The sequence below is a fragment of the Lethenteron reissneri genome, chromosome 12 (assembly GCF_015708825.2).
Source record: "Lethenteron reissneri isolate LAM-NWPU_2019-01 chromosome 12, ASM1570882v1, whole genome shotgun sequence".
NCBI lineage: Eukaryota > Metazoa > Chordata > Hyperoartia > Petromyzontiformes > Petromyzontidae > Lethenteron > Lethenteron reissneri.
Window position 1 is genome coordinate 9,968,263 of NC_083790.1, and position 25,471 is coordinate 9,993,733.

At 45.1% G+C, this 25,471-nt stretch overlaps 1 protein-coding gene across 3 annotated transcripts in view; it reads left to right on the forward strand.

Moving 5' to 3' along the window:
- The first annotated feature begins 4,760 nt into the window (after positions 1-4,760).
- MAPKAP1 (MAPK associated protein 1) overlaps positions 4,761-25,471 on the forward strand; it is a 131,585-nt gene continuing 110,874 nt past the window's right edge. For all 3 annotated transcript variants that reach the window (XM_061550686.1, XM_061550684.1, XM_061550685.1), the window contains exons 1-4: positions 4,761-4,890; positions 5,739-6,747; positions 11,504-11,593; positions 13,256-13,416. In XM_061550686.1, coding sequence (XP_061406670.1) covers positions 6,384-6,747; positions 11,504-11,593; positions 13,256-13,416 — 615 coding nt within the window. In that variant the 5' untranslated portion in view covers positions 4,761-4,890; positions 5,739-6,383. The remainder of the gene's footprint in view (positions 4,891-5,738; positions 6,748-11,503; positions 11,594-13,255; positions 13,417-25,471) is intronic.

Consider the following 25,471-nt stretch of genomic DNA (forward strand, 5'->3'; position numbering starts at 1 on the left):
AACCAATGTTAACCGCTTGACAGAATGAGTGACGCTACGATCTGCCTTTCTCTCTCGTGCATTCTGCTCCTTAGCTCTCAGCCCCTCTCCCATCTGTACCGTAGAAAAGGCTGCCATGCAGATCGTTTTATGAACAATGCCAGATACACGCACCCCCGTTCCTTGACTCGCTCAGGACGTGACCGGAAGAGAAAAGCAAAAGCACGCAGCCAGCCATCCAGCCAGCCGGCAAAACTTCAAAAGAAAAATATATTACGAAGAGTGGAAAAATTTACCTGTAAAAACAAAGTTTTTCACTATAAATCCTTTATATGCGTGTTCAATGGGCCACAACCCAGCCCACATTGGTCTTTGAAACGGGCGGCTAGAGTCCTCTCGTTCTCTGGCTTGAGATGGCTGCCACCTATTGGTCAGATGATTGCCTGCCACCATTAAGCAATTGGTAATTAAATATAAAAACATTTTACCTAAAAAGTGTAAAATTTAGGAATTTTTTTTTTCACGAACAGAAATTGTCACGCACAACGAGTCTGTGTGCAAAATTTCAGCTCGATTGGATCACGGGAAGTGGGTTAAAAAACGACCGAAAGATTTGCATGGTCGTAAGCGCGCAAGCAAGTGAACTTAATATAAAGGATTTAAAAAGGGTGGTCTTCCCACCGCGTCCCCGGGACTATGGGCTGTGATGTTGTAAGAAACACTCATTTTGGGAAGCGGCAACTTTAATTTGAGACAACCCACGGGAAGAGAGTTCGAAAACAGACGCAGCTTAAGGCCACAATTCGATCGGTTAAAGAAAAAATTGGGCTCAGGCAGGACATGTTGCGAGGAAGGCACGAGGGCCGATGGTGGTAAGGAATGATGACGGACGGCAAGAAGCTGGAATGAATGCGCCCGAGAGGACGTACACACGGGGAGATGGAGCGATACAAATCGGCTTGTGTGCAGGTGCTGGGTGGGCGGAGTGTTTGGGAAGCCTTCATCTAGCAGTGGACTCACCATGGCTGATGATGATGAATAACCCCTAGCTATCACTTGAGTGGGTTTCCACCGAGTAGCAGGATACATTACTCCACTTGGTACAAATTAAACTTATTTATCCTTTATCTCTGTTCTGAATATATATAATTAGAATAAAACAAAGGACGTTGATATGTCGTCGTGAATCTAGTGAGGTGAAATGTTGTATACAGTATTTCCTATTCCTCCTGTATATTCATTGTCCAAAATATTATTATTACTGCTGCTATCGTTGCAACAAAAATATTTCGAACATTTTAAACCCATTGCATATTTCTCACAATTGCTCGATTTTTTAAATATATTGTGTGGGGGAGGGGGGGATGGCAAGGCTTAAAATTAAATTATATAAACGGGCTCTAATGTCGAGCAATTTAAATACATTAAAGTTCAATTCTGACGAGAACCCATTCAATAGGGAACATATTTGAGCTCGTCCCATACGGACGGAGTATTTAGTTGCAATGTTAAAGTCTGTGTCACAAAGTAAATGCGTATACAAAATAAAGAATAATAAATTGCGAATTACATGACCAAACCAACTCCCATGATCGACACTGCATCGGGAAGGCCTTCATGCAGCAGTATATTGGTAAAGGGACATAAATAGGAGAGAGTAACTGTTGACTTGCATCCCACTGGGATATTTGTACAGGGTTGGTGTATGGTGATTTTTCTGCAACATTTTGCTGTCTTTTCTTGGATTTTCTGTTTGCACATAGTCACTTTAAGATGTTTTCTTGTTCATGTTTTTTGTTTGTTGCGGTTGCACCCGATTCAAGAGCCGAATGGCTCACAGGGCTATACCTAATAAATCAACTTTGAACTTTGAAATTACGTTATTCCAGTGGCATCCTAATAACAGAAGGGAAGAACGTTCCAGACGGCCGCAGAAGCGCATCTGAAAGCGCCGCGCGATGCGGTGGCCGCCGTCTTTGTTCGATGGCGAGCAGAACGAAAGTCGCCGCTCCTCGAACGAGACCGGCGAGGTATCGTGGCACTTGCAAAATAGTAAATCAGTGCACGGTAGGGTACGTCTGTGCATGGGTGTACGGTCATGAAGGTCGACTATACTTCACCGCGCGTGTCTTCATCAAAACTTTGACCTGCAAGAATGCATTTTCAGGACTGAGATGAAAATACAACCATATTATAATTTATGTTAATCAACGCATTATGACACTTTGGCATTTCAATTCAGAGGTCGCTGGTTCGATTCAAAGCAAGTTTTTCAAATCACGTTCCGCTGTCCACCCAGTTTTGTTTTTAATCGGCACGCCACGGGCTGTGTGTGGTGGGACGTAGTGTGAGTAACACCACATCTTCCCTGGTTCGGCAAAAGGTGTTTTAAAGAGGGGTTACCTGTCGCACTCACTTGTGACGTGAGGGAGCAATTGCAGAGCTGCACCTTGACCAATTATTTCGTTTGCAGTAGGAGCTGGTCAGAGCGTCACAACAACAATACAAACACACGCGATAGGAGTGCAAAGTATAGGAAAGGTAAACAAATGACTTTCAATATATAGACAGGTAAATGTTGACAAATACTAGTGCAGCATCACGTCCAAGCTGTTCGGTGCACGAACGCTGCAAATGAACAATCGGCTCACTGACGCCTCCGAAGTGGATTGCACGATGCTTTGAGATCGCCTAAGTCGCCACTCATTAATTAATTAGTTATTAATCACCGCATGAGGATCAATTTAATTATTATTCAAAGTGATCAATGTATGGATACCCCACTAAGAATGATATCCACGATGCATAGAGGAAACTGCGTTTGAATTATCGGCTTGCACGTCGCCTGCCTTGGTGTAGCGGCTAGAAACACTTAAGACTTTTAGTCGAGATGTCGCAGGCAGAATGCAAGCCACTAACAACGCTTCTTCTCAAATCCCTTTCGCCTCTGTTCACCCAGTGAACAGCAGCAGTCAGTGGCGTTTCGTGGTTTAAAGCGTCTGGCAAGCGTGGAGATGCAGTCTAAATAGTGCCAGAGGTGGGACAAAGTCATTGTTATGCAAGTCCAAGTCGAGTCTGAAGTCATCAAATTCATGACTCGAGTCTGACTCGAGTCCAAGTCACATGACTCGAGTCCACACCTCAGAGGTGGGACAAAGTCATTGTTATGCAAGTCCAAGTCGAGTCTGAAGTCATCAAATTCATGACTCGAGTCTGACTCGAGTCCAAGTCACATGACTCGAGTCCACACCTCTGCTAAATACCCTCTAAAGTTCAAGTTCATTTATTAGGTATAGCCCTGTGAGCCATTCGGCTCTTGAATCGGGTGCAACCGCAACAAACAAAAAACAAAAACATGAACAAAAAACATCTTAAAGTGAATATGTGACTAAGTGCAAACAGAAATCCAAGAAAAGACAGCAAAACATTGCAGAAAAAGCACCGTACACCAACGCTGTGTGCAAAAATCCCAGTGGGAGGCAAGTCAAGCAACAACAACAACATCCACAAGACAACTTAGATTAAGGCCATCAGTCTAACTCTGTACTACAACAAACAAACATGGCTAAACCAATACACTTTTCGAAATCACCAAAATAAAGCCATGAAAGCAATGAAAAAGCAATCATAGGAACTGATGTACTATAGAGGGCATCTCTACAGCTCCCTCTAGTGGAGGCTCTTCCGCCAGTTATAGCGTCCTTTACCAGTCTCAGTGCACATATATAAATCACGCAACGCTCTCCTCTGTAATATATGGAGCCACATTTTTAAATCATTTATTTTAAGTTCGCTTGCTTGTGTGCTTGCTTGCTTGCTTACGACCGTGCAAATCTTTCGGTCGTTTTTAACCCACTTCCCGTGATCCAATCGAGCTGATATTTTCCACACAGACTCGTTGTGCGTGACAATTACTTTTCGTGAAAAAAAATTCCAAAATTTTACACTGTTTAGGGAAAAAAATGTTTTATTACCAATTGCTTAATGGTGGCAGACAATCATTTGACCCATAGGTGGCAGCCATCTCAAGCCAGAGGACGAGAGGACTCTAGCCGCCACGCATATAAAGGATTTATAGTGAAAAACTTTGTTTTACGGGTTAATTTTTTCACAGTACCGTAGTCAATCCGCTGCTGGGGAAGACGGTCAGGAGAAATAAGTGGGGCATCAAGACTCGTGCCACTTAGAGGTCTGCTCAGTGGCAGAGAAGGTTGCGGGTTCAAATCCTGGTTGGGATGGATTGGCTCAACCCATCATCCTTCCGGGGTCGATACAATTAGTACCACTTTGTGTGGAAATCAACAGTGATTGTCCTATGGATGGACTCGCTCCTTTCATCGGAACGTGGAATGTCCATCACTTGCTCGGGGCTCTAAACAGGAGGTGAGCCTATGCATAGACTCGCCCCAGCCATAGGAACGTGGAATGTGTATCACTTGCTCGGGGCTCTCAACAGGAGGTGAGCCTATACATAGACTCGCCCCAGCCATAGGAACGTGGAATGTGCATCACTTGCTCGGGGCTTTCAACAGGTGAGCCGATGCATAGACTCGCCCCAAGCCATAGGAATGTGGAATTTCCACCACAGGCTCTGGTGGAGGGGGGCAGGGGTGTAAACAGGTGCGAGCAGCAACAATGCCTCGTTTAGAAACCACGTTGATTGTCAATTGCTGATTGCCAATCAACCTGCCAGTGCAGCCGGTCGCGTAAAGTTCATTCAAAGGCGTTGCTACCCATAAAGTTATCCTGCAGCGGCGGGTATAAATATCGCGAGACTTGGACAGCGTCTCGCGAGACTTGGGGCCCGTTTTTACCAGTTATTTATTATTTTATTTCTTGCTTTGTTTACAGTGGGACTCAACAGCGTCGGAGGTGACGGGAAAGCCACCAAGGAATGAACCCCCAGCGGAGGTGAGTCTCTGCCAGTCTGTCTACACCGTCTCCCTTCTACGGGCTCTTTTAAATCGCCGTGGTAAAGCGGGGAGAGCGGGTATCCCGGGACCCCGGCGAGAGACGCCTCTCGCCTAGATCCGGTACCGGCTTTCCTTCGAGGTCCCCGGCAGCTCCGCCAGCCCGTGGCGCTTAGGCCTCTCGGGGTCCGTGCACCTCGCTTTTCTTGCTCCTTCTCGCCTCGTTTGTCGTTTACGTTCCAGCTGTTGTAGTTTAAACTCGTGGTGCATATCGAGGCGAGTTGTAAGCCGTCGCCTTGTTTGCAGGGATTGATGTCTGGAAGCGAGTGTAACAGTTGGCGTCTACTTCTGTTTGCTGTGCTTCGGTCGGGGTGGACTGGCTCCCGCCGTGAGAATGTGGAATTGGCAACGCCGACTCGGGGACTCCGGCTAAACCGAGCGACGTCCCATTGGGCGTTAAAGCAGGGATACTCTTTTGTACTCTGCCAATCACCAAAGTACACAGCAACTTATGAGAAATAACCGCTGTTTTATTTACTTAGACAAGAAATTAATAGTTGTCCTGAAGTTCGTAATTCACTAAATGACTTGGCTAACGAAAGTGAAACGGGTGTAGGTGTAAAGTGCCTCAATCTGAAACTACTGCACTGTTTGAGTCGACGTTCCACTTTTGCGCGTTACGGTTGCCGAACTTAAAGCACGTGACCTTATTTCATTGACGAAAATGTCATTGACCTGTGTTCGTTACAAATGTGCGAGTTTGTCTGGCCATCGGTTTTCGAACCCCCTTTTTTTTTACTATGTTTAAAACTATGAGTCTTACTTTTGCATTTGCTGTTTGTGTTGCAGTGGCTGAATGGCGAGGAACCTTCAATAACTCCAAGATAATCTTTCACGCAGAACCAAGCCAATTTATTAGCGTGATCTGTACTTAAAAAAAATCCACGCACAGCTTTTATCCACTTGACAACATCTGATCCTTGAAAGAGAAGAGCCGCGGGGTGTTTTTTTTACATTCTCAGAGTAAACTGGGAATGTTGGGTTGGGAAAACAAGTCCATGTTTATTCGTAATTAAAGATTATCACCGGTTTCAGCCGGCTGCTTGCAGCAATTTGTTGGTCGAGTGCACTGGGGGTGACGTCGGACCGTCTTTCAAAAGCGAACCACAGGTCTTGAAGCCGCGACGAATGGGTAACGAACAATAACGAATCTGCTCTGCATTTAAACCAACAATTGCTTTGTTGAAACCGAAAATATTGAGCATCGGAAACTCGGCATCGGCTCTGCAAAGGAGATCATTAGACAAAAAGTAAAAACTCTCTTTGGAAAAATAGACCTTTAGCAAGCTGCTGAACATCATAATTTCAACAACATTGAGGGCTTCTCCGTTAAAGTAAAGTTTAAGTTTGTTTTAAAGATCTAGAACCTAAAGGTTTGGTTTTGGGGGGGGGGGGGGGTGTAACGAGACAGACTTTAAGCGCGCATCAGACATCATGGCCTTCCTGGACAACCCGGCGATCCTCCTGGCTCACATCCGCCAGGCGCACATAACGAGCGACGACACGGGCATGTGCGAGATGGTGCTCATCGACCACGACGTGGAGGGTGGCTGCATCTCGAGTGGCCAGTACGGCCCGGGCGGCTTGAGCCGCAGCTGCCCGCCGTTTGGCCCCGACAGCCGGCGCCTTTCGCCGGCATCTCCGGCGTCGCCAGGGTCACCCGCCTCGGTGTGCTCCTTCGCGTCGCTCATCTCGTCCGGCGGTCGCAGCGAGTGCGAGGCTCCGGTGCTGGAGCACTCGCAGTCGGTGGACATCACCTCCGGGTGGGATTTTGGCATCCGCCCTCGCTCCAACACCGGTGAGATGATGCGTCCTGATGTGGAGCTGCTGTGAGCAGCAGCAGATTGTTGTGCGTGACTTGTTGTCGTAGTGGCGAGGGGATACAATCGTCCAATGCTGGCGTGGTTCTTAATGCACTACTGTTTATGGTGCCAATATTTTGCTGTAATATTCGGAGTCAAATAAAGGACACCAGCTCGCCAAACGCCAATAAGTGGGTGTGGCTGACGGTGCTGGGATGCTATTGCCGCTACTGCACAAGTCCCATTGTGTTAATGGTGCACAACCTTAATCTTTGATAAAGTGAAGGCAACAGTTGTCATTCTTCCATCAGTAAATGGCTGTGGTTGATGAAACTGCATCCTCAACAGAAGATTGCTGGTGAAGGGGAAGGCTCATGCTTGGATTTTTATACAAGCACTGCCGTTTCGTTGAAATTCTATTAATGAAATTCTGCTATAGTTAATTCTAAGCAGACCTTTCTAAACATTGAGTCTGGACATTTATTGAGTACTTTATATTATTACCAGTGAGCAGAAGTTTCTGCACGTATAGATGGTATTTAAAATGTGTTATGCAGTTTAGTATTGATGGTAACACAAGTCCTCTTATGAAGTAGGATTCTATAGCTATTGCATTTTAGTTTTGTAAAATTTGAAAGATTGTTTGTTATTGGATCTCCATTTGATTGTCAAATGTAAATGTTGAAATTGTTAAACTGAAATGCTTAAACATGGTATCCTTTTTTGTAATTGTTTTACTTTTAGGGACATTAGTTCTGTAAAGTGTTATCAGCATTAGGTTACTTATGCACATCACAGCAATAAAAGCTCCAATTAGTGACAAAGATACTGTTAATTAAGGTCTGCTTCTGCAATTTAAAAGACGGCTCTACAAATAATCGAATATCTGAATTCCTCGTTTTTCCAACATGCGAACATTTGCTGATAATGAGTTTAAGCATTTAACCAATCTTGTTTGGAAGCTTTCGTGACTGCAGGAATCCATACTCTTTGGTTCTTTCGGTAAAGTCACGTAGGTAGAATTTTTTAAAACCATTGCTTAACCCCCACGGGCAAGGGATGGCACCGTCCGTGTGTGCCCTTTTTCTCTCCCTTTCTACCCCCCCCCCCCTTACCCTCGCCCACAGTTCTTCTTTGCTACCCACCCTACCACCGACTCCCTGCATTTTCATCTTGCCTTAATTCCTGAGGGTGGGGGGGGGGTGGTGTCTGAAATGTTTTTGTTCGCAGGGCTGTACCCCGATAGGGGGGGGGGGGGGGTTAACAATCCATTAACGCTGGCTGTGGTTGGAATGGTCTAGCAGTGGCAGAGGTAAAGGTTTTTGTGTGTGGATCTGGATCAAGCAGCTGGTTTGGTTGATTGCTGTTTGGACCGCAATGTGGAGGGATAAGGAGGTTGGGAAACATGTTTAATGATTTAAACAGTTTTGAAAGAGATTAATGGTGCAAACTTGTAAATGTGAGGGGAAAATACATTTCAATTGTTGATTAAGTAATCAAGAATGGTGGTGAAAAATATAACTTTGCAATGAACAGATGGTAAGCATTGTTGATAGGTTACCCCATTTGCATTTGAATTGATGTTGGTAAAAGTAAAAGATTGCTTGCAGAGTGGTACAAATGACCGGATTTAAGGACTGTTGGTCCATCTGATCTCTTGGGCATTTGTAGAATACCTTTTGGACCCCTAATGGCCTCAAATGTTGAAACCAAGATCTTTTAGAAACACTGCAATTCATGCTTGGTTGAATCAAAAGAAATAGGTAACGCTGGTGGGAATTCACTTTTACAACTGACCTAAATAATTTGATCACATTTTATCCAAGCCTTTGGGCGTTAACTCGGCCCATGATTTCTATGGGCCAGATACAATGAATACAAATTCGTGAAAAGTCAAACGGTATGTGTCCTTGCCATTTGGGGAATGGACTTTTTCATCAACCAATGGACACTGCGCAAAGCCTGTTTGTTCAGACGGTGTGTTTTTCATACTCCTTGGATGATACACAAAATAATTACTTCTGTAATTGTAATGAACAGATTTATAGTTTAACTGCAGTTTAAAATAACTGATTTGTATATGGTGAAAGTTTCCCAATGTTGAAATGTGATCCACAAGTGTTTTTTTTTAAGCCTGTGGTAGAATAATTCCATAGCAGCGTTTCCCTGTGGTCCAAAGGGGAAAGGTTACAAGATTGGCACTTGGCTGCGTACGGTGCGAAAGAAGTTCAATATATGGCCATTGAAGCCATAATTACATATTTACATTCTTTTGCTTTCATATGACGCTTGAAAAAGCAGCAGACTACAACTGTAGTATTTTTTTAAAATTTGCAAGCCATTCAATGGCATCATGGGTAGTTGAGGGTGGGGTGTGCTTGTTCCAACATAGTGTGGTGCACTGGGCAGTCATTGGTGGGTATGCCTTGTGGTTTACTCCTCGGTATGCACGGGTGGACGAGTCATTGATAGAGGAAATAGCCACACCTTCCATGTGTTTTTGGGACACTGTTGAAAGGTTCCTCACTGTCGGGGCAGAGAAACCAGGCTGTTACTTGGAGTCTTCACCAAGGTCGTTGTTTGGGACTATCGTTGGCTCTCTTCTTGTGCCATTTTTGGGTGGTCGGGTCCTTTTTCGGCTGGCAAAAATATATCTGCATTGAGCTTTGGCAGTGCTCGGGCATGGATTGTGTGGTTTTTTTACATTCACCTCAAATACTTAAAGGGTTAATTTTCTAATCTCATTTGTGAGTATTTCATTAACACTGCATTGGTCACAGCTGAATGTGTAAAAACAGCTAATTATTTATCATTGTCATGTCCTCAAAGTGCATGAACAAAGTAAACAAGCAACGTCTCATTTTGTATATCCCTCCATCTTAAAGTACTTCTTACACAACCATCAGCCGAGTGGCCTTCTGGGAGTGCATAATTTCAGCAGCATTGTTTTAAGACCAATTTTGATAAGGGTTCCCATCAGCAGTCAAACTTGCTTGAATCCGTGTTTGACTGCTGATCTTACAGGCAAGGACCCCTCTCTTTACAATATCAGCTCTTGAGCTCGACTCAAAAAGTAGACCAGCAATTATTGTATGCGAAATAACTTTGTGTGGTGATGACAACTTTGAGTATTGCTATCAAGCCATGACAACACATTGCCTTACATCTTTTTGAGGCATGAGCGAGTCGTCTTGGCCCTCCAGGCAACACGTTTTCGGGCTGCTATTTCAAATCTGTATGGCACCTGTAAGTAGGTTTTGCTGCATTGGTATCTGTGCATACATGTGGCGATTTCATATTTATTACCACCCCTGGCCCCCCAGGGTCTTTATTTCAATAATCGATTTTTTTGCGATCATACCTTTTTGGCATTGGTTTTCATTTTAGTGTTTGTACAGTAGTGTACATGCCATAAGCCGAAAATTTACATTTGACCATCGGAATATCATTAGCTAAATTTGTAAAAGTTTCTTACGTGATATGGTGCATGCATTGAGTATTTTAATTGGTCATGTTATCTAAAATGTCGTGAGTACACTGGTTGGCACAATGCACATGCAGAGCACGAGTACCCAGAGTTGGAGGAATCCAATCTCTTGGCCATTTGTTGAATTGTGAATTCAGTTCCTGAATAAGCTCCCAGCACATGGACTGAAACGTCAGACCATCATACTAAGTAACACGTGGTACAACCCAAATATACATCGGTGCCCTTTTTATAATATATTGGGCTTCAGCAATTATGGTTGCCTAATGTAGAATGAGGGTGGCGATGTCTGTATTGTAACGTCATCTGTTTGCTTGCTGAACTATTTACGGTCACATACACACAGGGTCACTGACCCTGTGAGGAGTAAGGAGCGGCTAATAATACAATCGATAAGGAGGTAAATGTTATATATTTCAAAAACTGTAAATCGGCAAGTCGGATAGTCCGACACTTAATCGAGTGTTAACTGCTTGCCTACAGCCCCCTTGGCCTAATGCAACTCCAACGTTTTGGAACAACCTTAGTTCCTCCCTTAACATCCTACGTCTTCCTTAAAAAAATATCCAGAAGCAAAAAATTAGTTGTGGATACAGCTGCATTTGCAAATGTAATTTTGTAACTTTGAACCATTCCCATGTATCGATGGTTAAACTGGGACTTTTTGCCTCTTTACTGCCTTTCCAACCTTGAATTGATGTAGTTATGCAATTTTACGTGCATTATTTATTTAAGGGCTTGTATACTTTATTTTATGTATTTATTTCTAGCACTTTGCTTACCTTTTCGTATACTTTGCACTCCTATAGTTTTGTGTAAATGTTTAACTTTCTGACCCACTTCTACTGGATATCTGAAAAAGAGCTTCATAGCTCATCGGATTTCTTCCAGGGTAAATACATGTTGTGATCTGTGATGGGAACAACCATAGTTTCGTGAGCATTTGTCAATGCCATTTTTAATCCTCCTTGAAGATTTCATTTGAGGTGACTTTCATCAGTTTTCTGCGTGGAGTTATTTGTTCAGTTCTGAATATGCCAGGTAAAATCATGCATTTTGAAGAGACTCCTGAAGTGGTCCACAAACGAGTTCATAACCCATTTGCCATACTGCCATCCCCTCGCCACATGGCCTCTCCTGAAAACGTTATCTTACAAATCTGACGGACCCCTGCCCCTCAACCTCCCAAAGAGCTGGATTTACGCGCGCGTTCACCGCCGCGCGGCCCGGCTTTTAACGATGGCTGCTTGTGTGGTGCTCTACAGCGCAGAGGCTTGAGCGGTTAAGGAAAGAGCGCCAGAACCAAGTGAAGTGCAAAAACATCCCATGGAAGGATCGGGGCACTCGGCAGTCTTGTAAGTATGCACACATTCACAAAACGCTGTTGTCGTTTGTGCTGCGGGATTAACGCGGGTCTGAAATGTCCAACTTTTTCCCCAAAGTATTTGCAGGCGTAAATGCTTTGTCGACAACTCCATCCACAATTGTACGTAAAGTTATTTTGCCACCTTGTGTTTGTGAACAATTAGTGCTCACAGCACGTGGTACTGGCAACTCTTGCTGGTATTGATGGGCAACAAATGGGTATTTGATGCATGCTAGGTGTAGAAACAACGTGTCTAAAAAGCTATGCGATCGTTATTAAAGCACAAAGTAATCATTTCAAAGAGGTGTCCTTTTTAAAGTTCTTGTGTAGTTGCATAAAAATGTTTTTAAGGTACCACTGGCAAGTAATTTATTTTTTTGTCTAAGGAGAGAATGGAGCGGAGCACTGCCACCATACTTTGTTAGCTCTTTTCAACAATTTGACTTTGGTAACAAACTGAAGATTATAATTCATTATTAAATGGTTTGTGTCCATTTTTGCAAGTGTGGTCAGTGACACTGGATGTATTGGCATATTTTTTTAAAGACCATTCGTTGATCAAATTCTCTACTGGTGAGGAAAAATCGTGACCGCAAATGCAGACTTGGAGATGTATTCTCAATAAAGGATTGACATTGCTTTCAGACGCGTAGAGTTTGCCACAGCAAGCCAATGAATATAAGGAGCTGAAATGTCTCGGTGTTGTAATTTGTACACTACCACAATCCCAGCAACATTTTTGCACCGCCAATTAGCACGATTGGCTATGTACGGTGCAAAACAAGTTCAACATGCATACAACAAAACACGGGTTTTACTTCCTGGTTCATCACATCCACACGCTGCCCGAATCTTTCTGAGCTTTCCGCTTGGTTTACTTGGTCAATAATGTGGAGCTAGTGTGAATGTGTAATAATTTGGGCTACCCCACGTGCCATGCCAATTTTAATTGCTCAATAACATAACGGTAATTTGGCTAACAAATAAGGTTAAACTGGGGGGTGTGTTTGTGTGCGATTGCGTCGAGGTTGGCACTGCTATGAAGGCGGCTGCCAAAGTTCAATTCCCGGCCACGTAAAAATCTGTGGCATACGATATAATATTATAACTGGTTGTCCTCCCCTGTGTCCATCTTGGCCTTAATTGAGTACCTGGTGTGCTGTGTAAACATTAGCAAATGGGGGAGATAAAGGTGATCTGGGCGTGGTGCTGGCAACACTTCCCCTTGTGCGCATTCCTGGTATTAATGTGCTCGTGAACAGCCGTTTGGTAGTCTGTAGGGAAATACAGGGGATTTTTTTTTTACTTTATGTGCACATGCCCTGTTTGCGCACTTGTGCATGTGTGGGGAGCACCAGTGCAGTGGTTGGCGCGCTAAGAACCAAGCGACTAGAGTTCGATTCCCACTCACGGCCAACACTAGTGATTATCTGAACCTGGTCCTGGGCCTCTCCTAGGACGAATCTGCCTCCATTGGTGCGGTGTGTAAACATCCCCACGAGGGAGACGAAGGCGGCCGGGTGTGGTGCTGGCCACCCTCCCCCTTGTGTGCATGTGCCAGCCTTCATAGGTGTTTGCTAACAGCACTTGTTCCAACAGTCTAAGGCTATGCTGGGGGGGGGGGATCGTTTGTCTTTGTGCTCTCTTGCAGCGGAGGAGCAGGCGCTGCTCTTTGACAAGAAAGATTTCCGGACGAAGCGAGCGGAGGCGGCGGCCACCGGCGCGGCCACCTCACTCCTGTCCATGCGTCTGGAGAAGTGTCCCCATCAACTCAACAACCCCTTCAACGAGTTCTCAAAATTTGACGGGAAGGTGAGCCCTCGTGCCGACGACTTGGGGTCCCCCTCGGGGCCCCACTTTGAGCCCCCCTCGGGGTCCCCCTCGGGGCCCCACTTTGAGCCCCCCTCGGGGTCCCCCTCGGGGCCCCACTTTGAGCCCCCCTCAGGGTCCCCCTCGGGGCCCCACTTTGAGCCCCCCTCGGGGTCCCCCTCGGGGCCCCACTTTGAGCTCCCCTCGGGGTCCCCCTCGGGGCCCCACTTCGAGCCCCCCAGTGTCTCCTCCGGGTGTAAATACGAACCTGACGATGGCACTTGGGAGTTTCCTTTTGACATTTAAAAGGGGATGACTTACTTGAAGTTGCAAAGATTGTCATGCTCGGCCTTTGGTTTCTTGTTATGGTATTTTTATGCCACCATTTTTAAGCTGAGGGCAATCGCGTATTTTGACAATTTATTGTCCTTTTCTAGTACAGTGACGTTTTTGTGATTAAATACGAGCAGTGTTACGGAAATGTGAGCAGGGCTAAAATAGCGTAACGCATCAATTTGGTATCGTGTGGTAAACTTCACTTTGTTTAAACGTCTGCCAGGTTTATAAGGGTTTCCGTGGCCTTATTGCATCGTCTCTGGCTTTGTTTTCGCTAATATCACGAGGTGCAATCTCGCAACACTTTCAGTTTTAAGTGCAATGCGTTTTTTACTGTCACATTGTTTATTGTCCTCCGCTCGTTTTTTTTCCCCACCCTGGGTCCGGACATTTGTTTTTAACTACCTCCCCAGTGTTAAAATTACTACCTCCCTGTCCAACGCTGCTTACATAATCGCACAATTTTTATTTACAGCTATCTTCTTCCTCAATATGTTCACATGGTGAATTGTGACGGTCGGCAACCATCGCCAGCTCTGCGTCTTTTTTTAAATGTCTGTCGGGGTGGGGGGGGGGGTGCGTCTCCTTTCTCCAAGAGGGGAGGGACGGTTAGTGATGAAGAGTTGAGCGATGTCACAGTCCTTGCGGCATCCTCTGCTGCTGATGCTGTTTTAGAATTTTACAAGTGCCTCCGCTCTCCCATGCTGAATCTACGTGGAGAGCCAACGTGCAGTGGATTCCAGTGCAGCTGTAACCAACTCTTGAACTTTTGCACCCTGATGACATGAATGTTTTTCTCCTGTGATGGGTTTTTTGTTGGTGGGGGGTTATTTTGTGGACTTTTATCAAATAAAGTGGCTTTTTACAATATAACCAGTGCAGAAGTCTCCAAAGGTAATACGCTGTTGAGAGCTGGAGTAGCGATCAGATTTATTGTCTAGCATGCCGGTCATTGTCATACAAAAAACAACTCTGACCTGTGGCACTTCGAATAGAGAATGCTCGACTCAATCCGAATATTGTTTTCAAATACAGTTTGGGGTCAACTTGGGACATCAACCTCAAGAGACTATAAGACGACTACTGCCTCTTCGTGGGAAGTCGATGGTGTTTGGTATGGTGCAGCGATTGTTTTCTTGTATATGTAATATACAGCCCCTTTTCATCAAGCTCACTGTCTGGGTGAGAGCCTCCCCACTTGTGCCAGTCACGTTCTTTGACCCTACTCAACCGCTCTGGCTAGTGTGGGCAACTGAAGGTGGGTAGTGTTGCTGTGGCAACGATGGATTTTGCTGCACTGCAGTCTGCTGAAAACGTGGCCTTGCAGCAGCCTGCATCGTTTGTTTTCTGCATCGCCATGTCTCATCCAAACACCTCTTCCAGGTTCCAACCCTGCTTTGCTTTTAAGATCTGCAGAGATCGTTTGATTTCGGTCATGGGCAATTCATGCTCAGTTGCCAGTGAAGATGAACACCATCTTATGCGGTCTCTGGCAGTGAGTGACAGCTGGAACCCATCTTGTTTTCTGGGAGGGGGGGGGGGCAAACCACTATCAGGTCATGTGTTTAAATCGGCACGTTTTTTAAATAATTGTCTGATTCAGGGGGGTTTCCAAACAAATGAATGACGTGCGGTGCCTTAGCCTGGTGTGCATTTCAAATTAAAATATTCCCCCCACCTGACAACGGCGGTAGCCTTTTAGTCTCTTCCTTCCAAGGGGGGGGGAGGGTGGGAGCCTGGAGTGGAGTTCACAACTGCTTCTGCACGCGAGTTAGCCGATGGCCCCTGCCTTACATTGGTGCTTAGCACTTTGAATGCTCAGAGCACATGGGGAACGAGGACCGATGTCCATTCTAAATGGACGAGCATCGAAGCGCCCTGCACCGCTAGGATATTGCATTGTTTTAAAATGGCCATTTTGACTTTCCAAGTCCAAATACGTTTAGGATGAATTGTCTTTTTTGGAGTTTGAGTTGGTGTACGTGCTTAAATGAGCATCGGGGGGTGTCTGTCAGTCTCCGCTGGTGGCTTTGAGCCAGCAATGGAAATTGCATGGGGCCAATCTGTATTGGAAGATCGGACTTCTTCCAAAAGCGGAACGATGTGTTTTTTATACATTTGTGGAGGGACGATGGAGCCGGGCCCAAACCTACCTTCTGGACTTCAACCGTTTTTGATGTGGGACTCGAGAGGTCTCAGCACAGGCTTGCTGGATAAAAGCTTAAAGTATGCATGTACGTGCTTTTAAATGATGGTCTTGGTCATCCATGGTGGAGAAAAAGGTAGGTACCGATTTGACTTGAAATGAGTCGATGCTTTACTGGGCATTGCCTTTCCACGTGTAAATTTGTATCAACAACCCTGGTGCGGTTCCCATTTAAGGGTTTTGATGTTGCTGGGTGGCTTCGTTGGGGGGTGGGAGGGACTTTGATACGGGGTGTAACGATGCATCCATTCAATATTTGATTCTTAAGCTCCCGGCATACACATTGAAGTGTCTTTTTTTTTACGGACATTTGTTTTTAATTGTTTATGTAATGTATACAAATTTGTGCGTGACTTTTGTTAAATATATTTGAAGATGTGTTGGGACGGGTGTGGTTCTGTCCACCCACCCCTTTCATAAGTGCTCTCTCACAGCACTTTCCCCAACAGTCGAAGACTATATGGGGTATCTCTCTTGGTCTGTTAGTAGGGAGTGGTAGTTGGCATGAACCCGGCGACCCGAGTTGGTTTCCCACTCACGGCCAACACCAGTGACGATTATCTGAACATCCAGCAGTGGACAAGATCATGGTTTAGGAAGATGAAGAATTTGTTCACGTGAGCCCTGCACTACATGCTGCTACAAACTCGGCATTGTTAAATCTATTTAATAGAATTGCAATGGTTGAAATGAATCTCTCTGGGGAGCCAGGGGGGTGCGGAATGGCTCTAATCATGAGGCCAATAACAAATGTCAACACTTGCACTGGCAATGGTGAGAGCCTGGATTTAAGTCTCGGTAACCACCAGCGATTGTAGACCTGTTCTCAACTGTGGTGAATGGATAGGCCCAGCCTGGTCGCCCCCGCCTTTGTATTGATTTATGTTTTTCATTTAATATCACATGCCATTTGAAAAAATAGACTTAATATGATGCTCCTTGCCAGGCATACAAAAGGTACACTTGTACTGTGGACCAGAGGCTTATCAATAACTAGTTCTGATACGGCTCCCATGAGGCCCATTCTTTTGATCTAGGGCGTTGCACTGCCTTGGTGCACATTCCAAATGTAAATGCCATCTCTTATGACACTGCGAGGAGCACAATTGGACTACAATTGCGAGTAAACCTAAGATGTCGTTTTTTTTAATTGCTTCTATTAATATATTATAATTATTTCCTCGCTGAGGCAAGGTTGCATATTAAAAGATGGGTTTGACCGTAATAATTTTCGCCCCTTTTTGTCCCCGAGGGGTCTTATTTCATTAGGGTACATTACAAATTATCTGCGCGCAACGGAGGTGCACGCCGCATTGCCATCGTTAAAATTTGTTTCAGGTAGGAGGGAATTACAGGTGAAAAGGTTAACGTTTTTAATTCATCATTTGCTGCTTTGTATTCTGAGCGCCGGAACCAAGAGGAATCTTAAAAAAACACAGTATTTTCGGCATAAAGTTGCTTTGTGGTTTTTCCCCAAATTGTATCTATCGGCAATTTTCCAATTAGCAGTATTGTTACAACGACTTTGTAACAATACGTGTAGAAAATTCAAGAACGTCATAATTCCATGCACTAAAATAACAATTGGAGTTTTGCAGTAGGATGTCGAATGGCTAACGTCGCGGATCTTAACCAGCCAACACTTGGTGCGGTGTTTGCGCGAGGTGTAACGAGATTTCTATGGACGTTCACAAATCTGACCTTTTTCAAGAACGGCTGTGTGTTCTTAATCTCGTGTACGTTCGCGCTGTGAATCAAGAGCAGCACCGTGCAGCATTTCACTGCGTTTTCAGGGGGCTTGCACTTTAATTTTGTCCAGCCTCTTTTATGTACGGTGTAACTATACATTTTTAAAATTTATTTTGCATATCCGGACTTATCGCACCTCCGGCAAGTCAAATTTGCGACTACAGTAATCTATGTTTTAAAATCATTCACTGCTCGAATGACATGATAATGGTGCTCCTTTTCACGCAAGTTACCCAGTAGCTTGTGGTAAATTCCACATTGACCTGGGGTGGGTCGGGGGGTGTTAGTGCTGTAGGCTTGCCACAGTAGTACTTATTTTATTGACTGGAGGATGATAATTGGTTGATCAATCCATTGATACAATTTTGATTTCTCGAGCATCTAAATGTAACTTTGTTTGCAGACTAAAGAGAAACGGCATGCACGCGATGTGTGATGCGATAGGCATATCGAGCAGCATATGACCACTCAAGTATACCAAACTTGCAAAGGAATTTAAATCCTTTTTTAAAATAAAACTCGTTTTCAGTTCGATTGATTAATCTTTTTTGGAGTGGTTTTAAATTAAATTGACTTTCATTTGTAACCTCGTGTCCTTGATCACGACTTGCTCTGCCATGGCACCACCTGAACAGATACCATTTTGACACTGCAAAGGAATAGTTTTTTTTATGAAGAATAAACGTTTTTACCATTACAAACCTTTCCCCCCTGAAATTCCAATGCCGTGGCGTTTTATTTTTTATTGCTAATCGTGGTCGGGCATGGGACTGGCTGCGTGGATGGCGTTTCTTACAACGGGGGAGGGTGGGGGGGGATCACCGTGCTCTCAAGATTGTGGGTGGAGAAAGTTGTTGGTGAACCAGCACAAATAACCCCTTGCCTTCCCCCCCCCTCCACCCACCACTTGCGTGGGCCATTTGTAATCCCGACAATAATTTGTCACGGATCAAATTACCCGCCACATCCTGCAGTTTGTAATGCGTTGACCCCCAGGATATATGTTTATTATAAGTATAAAAAAATTATAATGATTACATTTTTTTTGCTGCGTACCTACCCTAGGTAGCTCGTATTTGGCGTGTCTGTGGCAGGGAGGGTGGGGGGGGGCATGCACCAGGAGAAAACAACACGACTGCAAGTGGATTACAGGGTCTGGCCGTGATGCTCACGAGCTGGCAGAGCCCCCCCTCGCAATGACGGAGTATTGCCTCGCAGGGTCATTTGTAACGCAGACAGTTATTTCTAATAAATGCACTCGTAATGAATGGGATTACGGAGGAGCCCCCCCACTGCCTCTGCTGGTTTTGACCTCCCGAGCGAAGTATTCCGCCGCATGCCTCTGTCATGCGGTTATTAAAAAATGCATAAAGTAAAACCGAACGTAATGTAATTACCCCACGTGGTCGCAAGCGCATGCCTCTAAACCGGCGCTTCTGGAGACTGGGTTTGACGGATTGTGCAGATGCGTGCAAGTCCCAAACCCGCAGGCCTGCGGGGTGGCCCCGTAACGGTCGTGAAGGTATGTTCGTGGAAGAAACCCTTCGTGCGGACCCTGTTTGTGGTTGGGTTATCCCTGTGCGTGGATTTTCTCCTGGTTCCTCCGGTTTCCTCCCACGTGAGAAAAAAACGTAATAAATAAAAAGATGTTTTAAAACATTCCCTTGCAGCACCCTCTTGAAATATATGCCGAGACGCGAGTGGTTTTTTTTCTCTCCGATATATAAATGGCATTCAAGGATAAGGATTTGCATTCATTTAGAATTCAAAGGTCGTGGCATCTCAACTGTGGTGAAGGAAGCAGACTTCTCAGCCGGTGTGTTGGTGGTATTTCTGGCTGTGACTGGGGGGAAGGGGGTACTTGAAATCAACGCTTCATCTGTAGTTTCTCCAGTGCAGATATTGGTCACATCGGTAGCGCTAGTGGCGCTGCACTGTTATCGGTACTTAATCGGAGGCCAGTTTTGCGGTGTGCTTTTTGCACGATATGCGGGTCAAGTGTGGACGATACCGGGCTTGATGTAGTGAAATATAATTTTATGCAAATAATTAAATCAATCCAGTATAAGTGTTAACAAATAAAAGCAATGTATGGTGGTAATGAAGATCAAACATGATGGCATTTGAGCAAATATTGCTTCGGTGACGCATGGCTTCTGCAATGTTATTAAACAAAAAATCAACAATTGATATACGGGCTATAAGCAATACCTTTTTTGAGTCATGTCAATCCACTGTGTAGGGCTGCAAATGCCATGTTTAGGCAATGGCGGAGCTAGGATTTTCAGGTGTGGGGGGGGGGGGGCAACCCCTCCAGCAATGAAAAATGATAGGAGTTGTTAGTAAGGACTTGTCCGTTTTTTTATTTGACGCGTGTGCGACGATGGTGCAGCCATCCATCGAGGGTTGAATTCGAACATGTGTGATCGGCATCGCGCTCGCTGAAGGTGGATGCCTTAAGGGAAGTCGTGTACTGTATACGCAACTGCGCACAATTGAGTCACTTATTGCGAATTATGGACTCGGACTATTGTCCTATCATCTCAGTCCCTGGCACGTAATAATATGCTACACAGTGCAGTGGGGGTTGCAAAATGCTGATTTATTACTAATAAACCCCAATGATCCGATCGAAATTATGGAGTTCGATCAGATCATTGCGGGGGCACGTGCCACCCCCCCCCCCTTCCCCACTGGCTCTGCCAGTGTGTTTAGGCACAAGGGTCGTTTTGCCACGCTTTACCATACTGATCTGTTAGCAGTGGCTGGTAATTTGAACTCTGATTGCAGAGTTAATAGTGTAGCGTGCTAACCACTACGCGTCTGCTCCACTTCCAAGCGATGATATGAAATGTGCCTTTGTTCAAAGAAAACTCGGGTTTCCAAAATAATTTCCTCATCAATGAAGAAGTTGCTTTTAAGCATTTGCATTGAACAAAGTCTTACAGTTTAAAATTTGCCAAAGCACCTGACTACATATACATACTTTCTGTTGTAAGGATGTGTGAAGTCTAATACAATATTGTGTGTGACAGTTAAATTCTTTTGAAGACTACACATGTAGTGTCTTCAAAAATGATTCACACCGACACGTAACAAGTCGCCTGGTTTCATTCTAGATTTGAAGCGTCCGTGACGGCAAGGTATTCATACTATTTGTTTTTTGGTAAGTCACGTAGGAAAAGAATAAAATAAATAAAAACAACTAAATTAAATCGCGACGTTTCGGGTGCAACACAAGCCTCCTTCAGGTGGGGACAACGTAGCGAAAGCACAATTCCTCATCACAGCCATCTCCTTAGACTCGCCTGCTTTCACTTTATTTCACCTGTTCTTGCGCCAGTTGTTATAGGCAAATCTATAACTATGTGTACGCTTTAAAGCTTTCGTGACTGCAGGGATTCATTTTCTTGGTTCTTTTGGTAAAGTCATGTACAAGGGAAATAAAAATAAAACGATCAAATATTATTGTATTTACCTTCTACGTGACTTTACCGAAAGAACCAAGAATATCTGTTCTCTCACATATACTTGACTTCTCCCTGCTCTTATCTCTTCTGCACCTCACTTATCCTGCACTCAGCAACTTCGCACTCAGCAACTCTGCATCTCCACCGCTGCCCTCGCCTACGCTCCCTCAGACCCGCTCACCCGTCTGTCCTGGGAAGGGGGTTCAGCCAACACCCGCCCGGCGACGGCGTGAGGGTTGAGGTCCTGTTAACGGCTGGAGCGGCAGCGGCGAGATGTCTTCACTCTAGGTTCCCCGGCAACAACTCCGCTCGCTCGCTCACACTCCCGCTTGTATCCCCCTGCTCATTCCGAGTCCTCGCGAAGCTTCCACTTAAGCGCCTGTCAGCTTGGCACCTGTTGCCCCATTAATCCCTTATCCCCCCCCCCCCATCTCCTCGACGCCAACCTCCGGTCACAGCGTTTACCCACCTGTTTGCCCTTAGTTGCACCCGCTTAACTGTGCGCACCGCGTATTTCTCTCCTCTACACACGTTAGGGCCATGGTTGTGAGATGTTATCTTCCTCAGCTGGTATGCAGGTAGTGGGATTCACCTTGACCCTGTTTGTAATTTGAATTCTCCCCTGTGGTCGTGTGGATTTTTATCTGGTCTTCCAGTTTTTCCCTCCTTTATAATCAAAATGCTTTTTAGAGTAATTTGGCTGCTATAAATGTCAACATCATAAGCCACTTCGTTGAGCTATCATTTGTGGCCAGGTCTCTTCAGAAGAAGAGCTATATCGCTCAGTGGGCCTTACCTGGTAAAATAAAAAATAGTAAAAATGTGAGAGCAGTAGACAGGATGCGTATGTGATTTTTTTGTGTTTGCAAGAATGAGATGCTTGACGTTTTTAACATGCACTTTACCACAAACATACTTTATGAATAACATTCTGCAAAACTATCGGCAGTATTGCACCACTTGTACATCAAATTTGACCCTTAATTTTTATTCTTTATATTCAGTCACTTTGGCTCAATCTTTAACGTCTTCCAATGGTATTTTATGGTAGCTTACGCACGTTTTCAGATTGTGCATTTTATTGTTCTCCTGTAGTAGGATTCTTATAACGTCTGGTTGTGGACAAGTCTATGTGTGTTTCTTCGTATCTCCATCTCCCTTTCTCCTCTGAAGCCACCAGCCCCGACCTGTGTAATTTTGTATCCGATGAACTACAACATTACTCCAAAAAACACTTTCAAATATCGTACGTCTACATAAACACGCACATTTTAACAGGGACAAATTTTATAGTGGCCTTTAACTCGAATACGGTGCTCTTGCTGGCTAATCGTTAAATGTGCCCTGGCATTTGAAATGAGGAATAAATAAATAAATATAAATTTTGGCTTGCACCTGCATATTTAAATGTGTGTATCCACTGTTGATGTGGTGTGTGTCTGTGCTTGCCGTGCTGTTGGAATTTTGATTGTGGTCTTTACTGTAATGATGTAGAGTCTAAATCTTGACTTAAAGCTTTCGTGACTGCAGGAATTCGTATTCGTTGGGTCTACGTGACTTTACCGAAAGGCCCAAAGAAGACGTCGAGCCTCTTTGTGAATCTGCTGCTGGAGTCACAATTTTGGTCGTGGGGGATCACGTGACCTTATTTCACGATGGTCAATGCTGATGTGATGTTGGAGTCGACGCGGTGCCTCCTCGCCTCTGATGTTAGCCGTCGCCGGGAATCTGTCAGATTTGTTGCCCAAAGTTGCGCAGGTCAAAACAAGCAATGTGTTTTTAAGATGTAACATTTTGCGTGAAAGCCAAAATGCGTTCGCTCTGATTGAGCCAAATGAAAGAAATTCCATCCGCTGAGTAGTGGGTGAATTATCCCAAGCCATGCTTACCTGGCTGCCTTGTTTATACCGTTTGCCTCCGTAACGGTTGGCTCCATATGGTGCAAAATAAGTTATACAATCGTACACATGTACCCCACGTCTTCCTTGAACAAGAGACTTTAGTTGTCTCTCACCTGGGAGGAAAATAAAGGGCACCTACTTAGCTGCATACAATATGACCATTATGCCATCCAGCCATGCTTCATGGTAGTCGGTCACCGTCGCGAGAGTGGTCTGAAAGTGAAACCAGCCCGTCGGACTCTGTGCCGCATCTAAGCGACACGCGATCCGTTCCAGCCGTCGCAAATTGAGTTACAGGGCGTGGGATACGGTGTGGCGTGTCTCTCTAACGTTGGAGGGGGGGGGGGGTAGCGGTGGTGGCGGCAAGGCAAAACGCAAAAAAATCATCCAATCGGGTTTCTCCGACAGCTGGGAAAACCAGGTCGGCTTGGCGGCGCGGAGAGTGAGAGGCGGCACGAGAGGGCGACTTTCCCGCTTCAATTTGACCACCCATAATGGCAAGTGAAAGGCTGTCGCCGAGCGTCCGCCTTAAATATTCGGCACCAATTTTACGTCCGTCCCCCCCCCCCCCCCCCCCCCCCCCCCCCCCCCCCCTGGAGGAGAGACAACTCTAGCGGCGGCTGGTGCGATTGTTCAGCATTGTAGCCCGTGTGTTCCTCCTCGCTTGCGCCACTGTCGCTGGCCGGGCGCTCCTCACCAAGAAAGCACGGGTGGTTATTTGCACTGTGGGTTATGTGCGTCGGAAGGGGAGAGATATGGGAGGTTTTGTTTATTCCAGATGGGTAGCAAAGTGGAATTATTTGGGAAATTTGTTTACACAAAGGACTTTTTCCATGGTTATGCTGCAGTGATTTTATGTAATCTAAAGCGTACAATATTTGTCTCTATTTCTTTTATAGCACGTTTTATAATTGTTGAGGGTTGCCAAGGTGGTGATTTTAACTACCTCGCCTGGTATACAGGAGGTTGTGGATTCGAGCCTGATCCTAACGCCTGTATATTTGGAGTTTGCGTGTCTCCCTGTGGCTGTGTGGATTTTTCTCCGGCGCCTCCGGTTATTCCCTCCATTTATTTGGCTGCTATAAATTTCCACGTGATTTAAGCCACTTTATTGAGCTATCATTGTGGCCAGGATGCTTCTGAAAAGCTATATAGCTTGGTGCGCCTTACCAAATAAAAAAAAATGTTTAGTTTTGATTCATAAGAGTTTATGGTATTGTAAATTGTAACCTGCACTTTCACTCAAGTTTATAAAAAAAGACGTAATGTCCGGTTATATCTAATTAGTACCTGTTAATCTGAAAAAGAGCCTGCATTTTCTTGCATAATTGGGCATGGGGAGCTCTTCTCCTGTGTATAACCCAGAGCCTATGGTGAGAAATCCAGATTCCTGCCCTACAAGTCATTGTAGTTGATGCTCCACAAGGGGTGGTTCCTTATTTCTTCAGCCCCAGAGAGACGAATCGCTGAGTTTACCTCCGATCGGGGATTTGAACTCCCACATTCACAATTGCGAGCCATGTGCTTCTGGGCCACACTGCTACACGGGCGGATATTCATATGGCCGTAGTACCTCATTTGGTGGCATTTATATTTTCATGCAAAATTCAAGCTCGGTGTCTTGGCGTCGACGTGGTAGGTTATAGATTAAAATTGGAGTTTTATACGAAGTACAACCGCTTCTCTAGTGCGCGGAGTTTGATGGTTTTCGGCTCGTCGCCAATTATTGCACGGAGGAAATAAAATTGGTTTAGCACTCGATTTAATTAAACCCGGTCTCTGATGGGTTATTTGAAAACCTGCCATTATTAACTGTTCATAAACTTCACGGCCAAAGACTGCATAACCAGGTGGTTGTTTAAGAGTGACCCTTGAAGGTGTTGTTGCGGAGAGACTTGCAATGTCCTCCTGGGTCGATGACGTCGTGTGGTGGTTGTACAACTGGCAGTTGTTGATGGCTTCAGGTGTGTGCGTGCCCGTTTTAAAAAACGGAGCGACGCTCGCAACAACGGGCAGCTGAACGCAGCAAGTTAGTGCAGGTGGAGAGCCACGGGTGCTGCCTCGTCTGCCAGTCATCTCGGTCAATTCATGCCACGTGGGTCTGTCCCGTGACCTGCTGAGTGAGTTAGCTTCCTCGCTTCACGTGGCTTTCAAGGTGCAACTAGCCTGGCACAAGCACCGTTGTGATTTCACCGCCACTTGGTGGCTAATGGGAGGTTGTCGTTTTTGTTTAAGTGGGTTGTGAATTTATACATGCAGACCTGCCATGGCGCTTTTAACAAAAGAGCGAAAATATCCGAAAAAAGTTTATGCAATTATACTGGAGACTTATATTTTATTCCAAAAGTAAACATTTGTGCGACAAACCGAGAGAGTTGTCCAACTCGTGCTTTGTG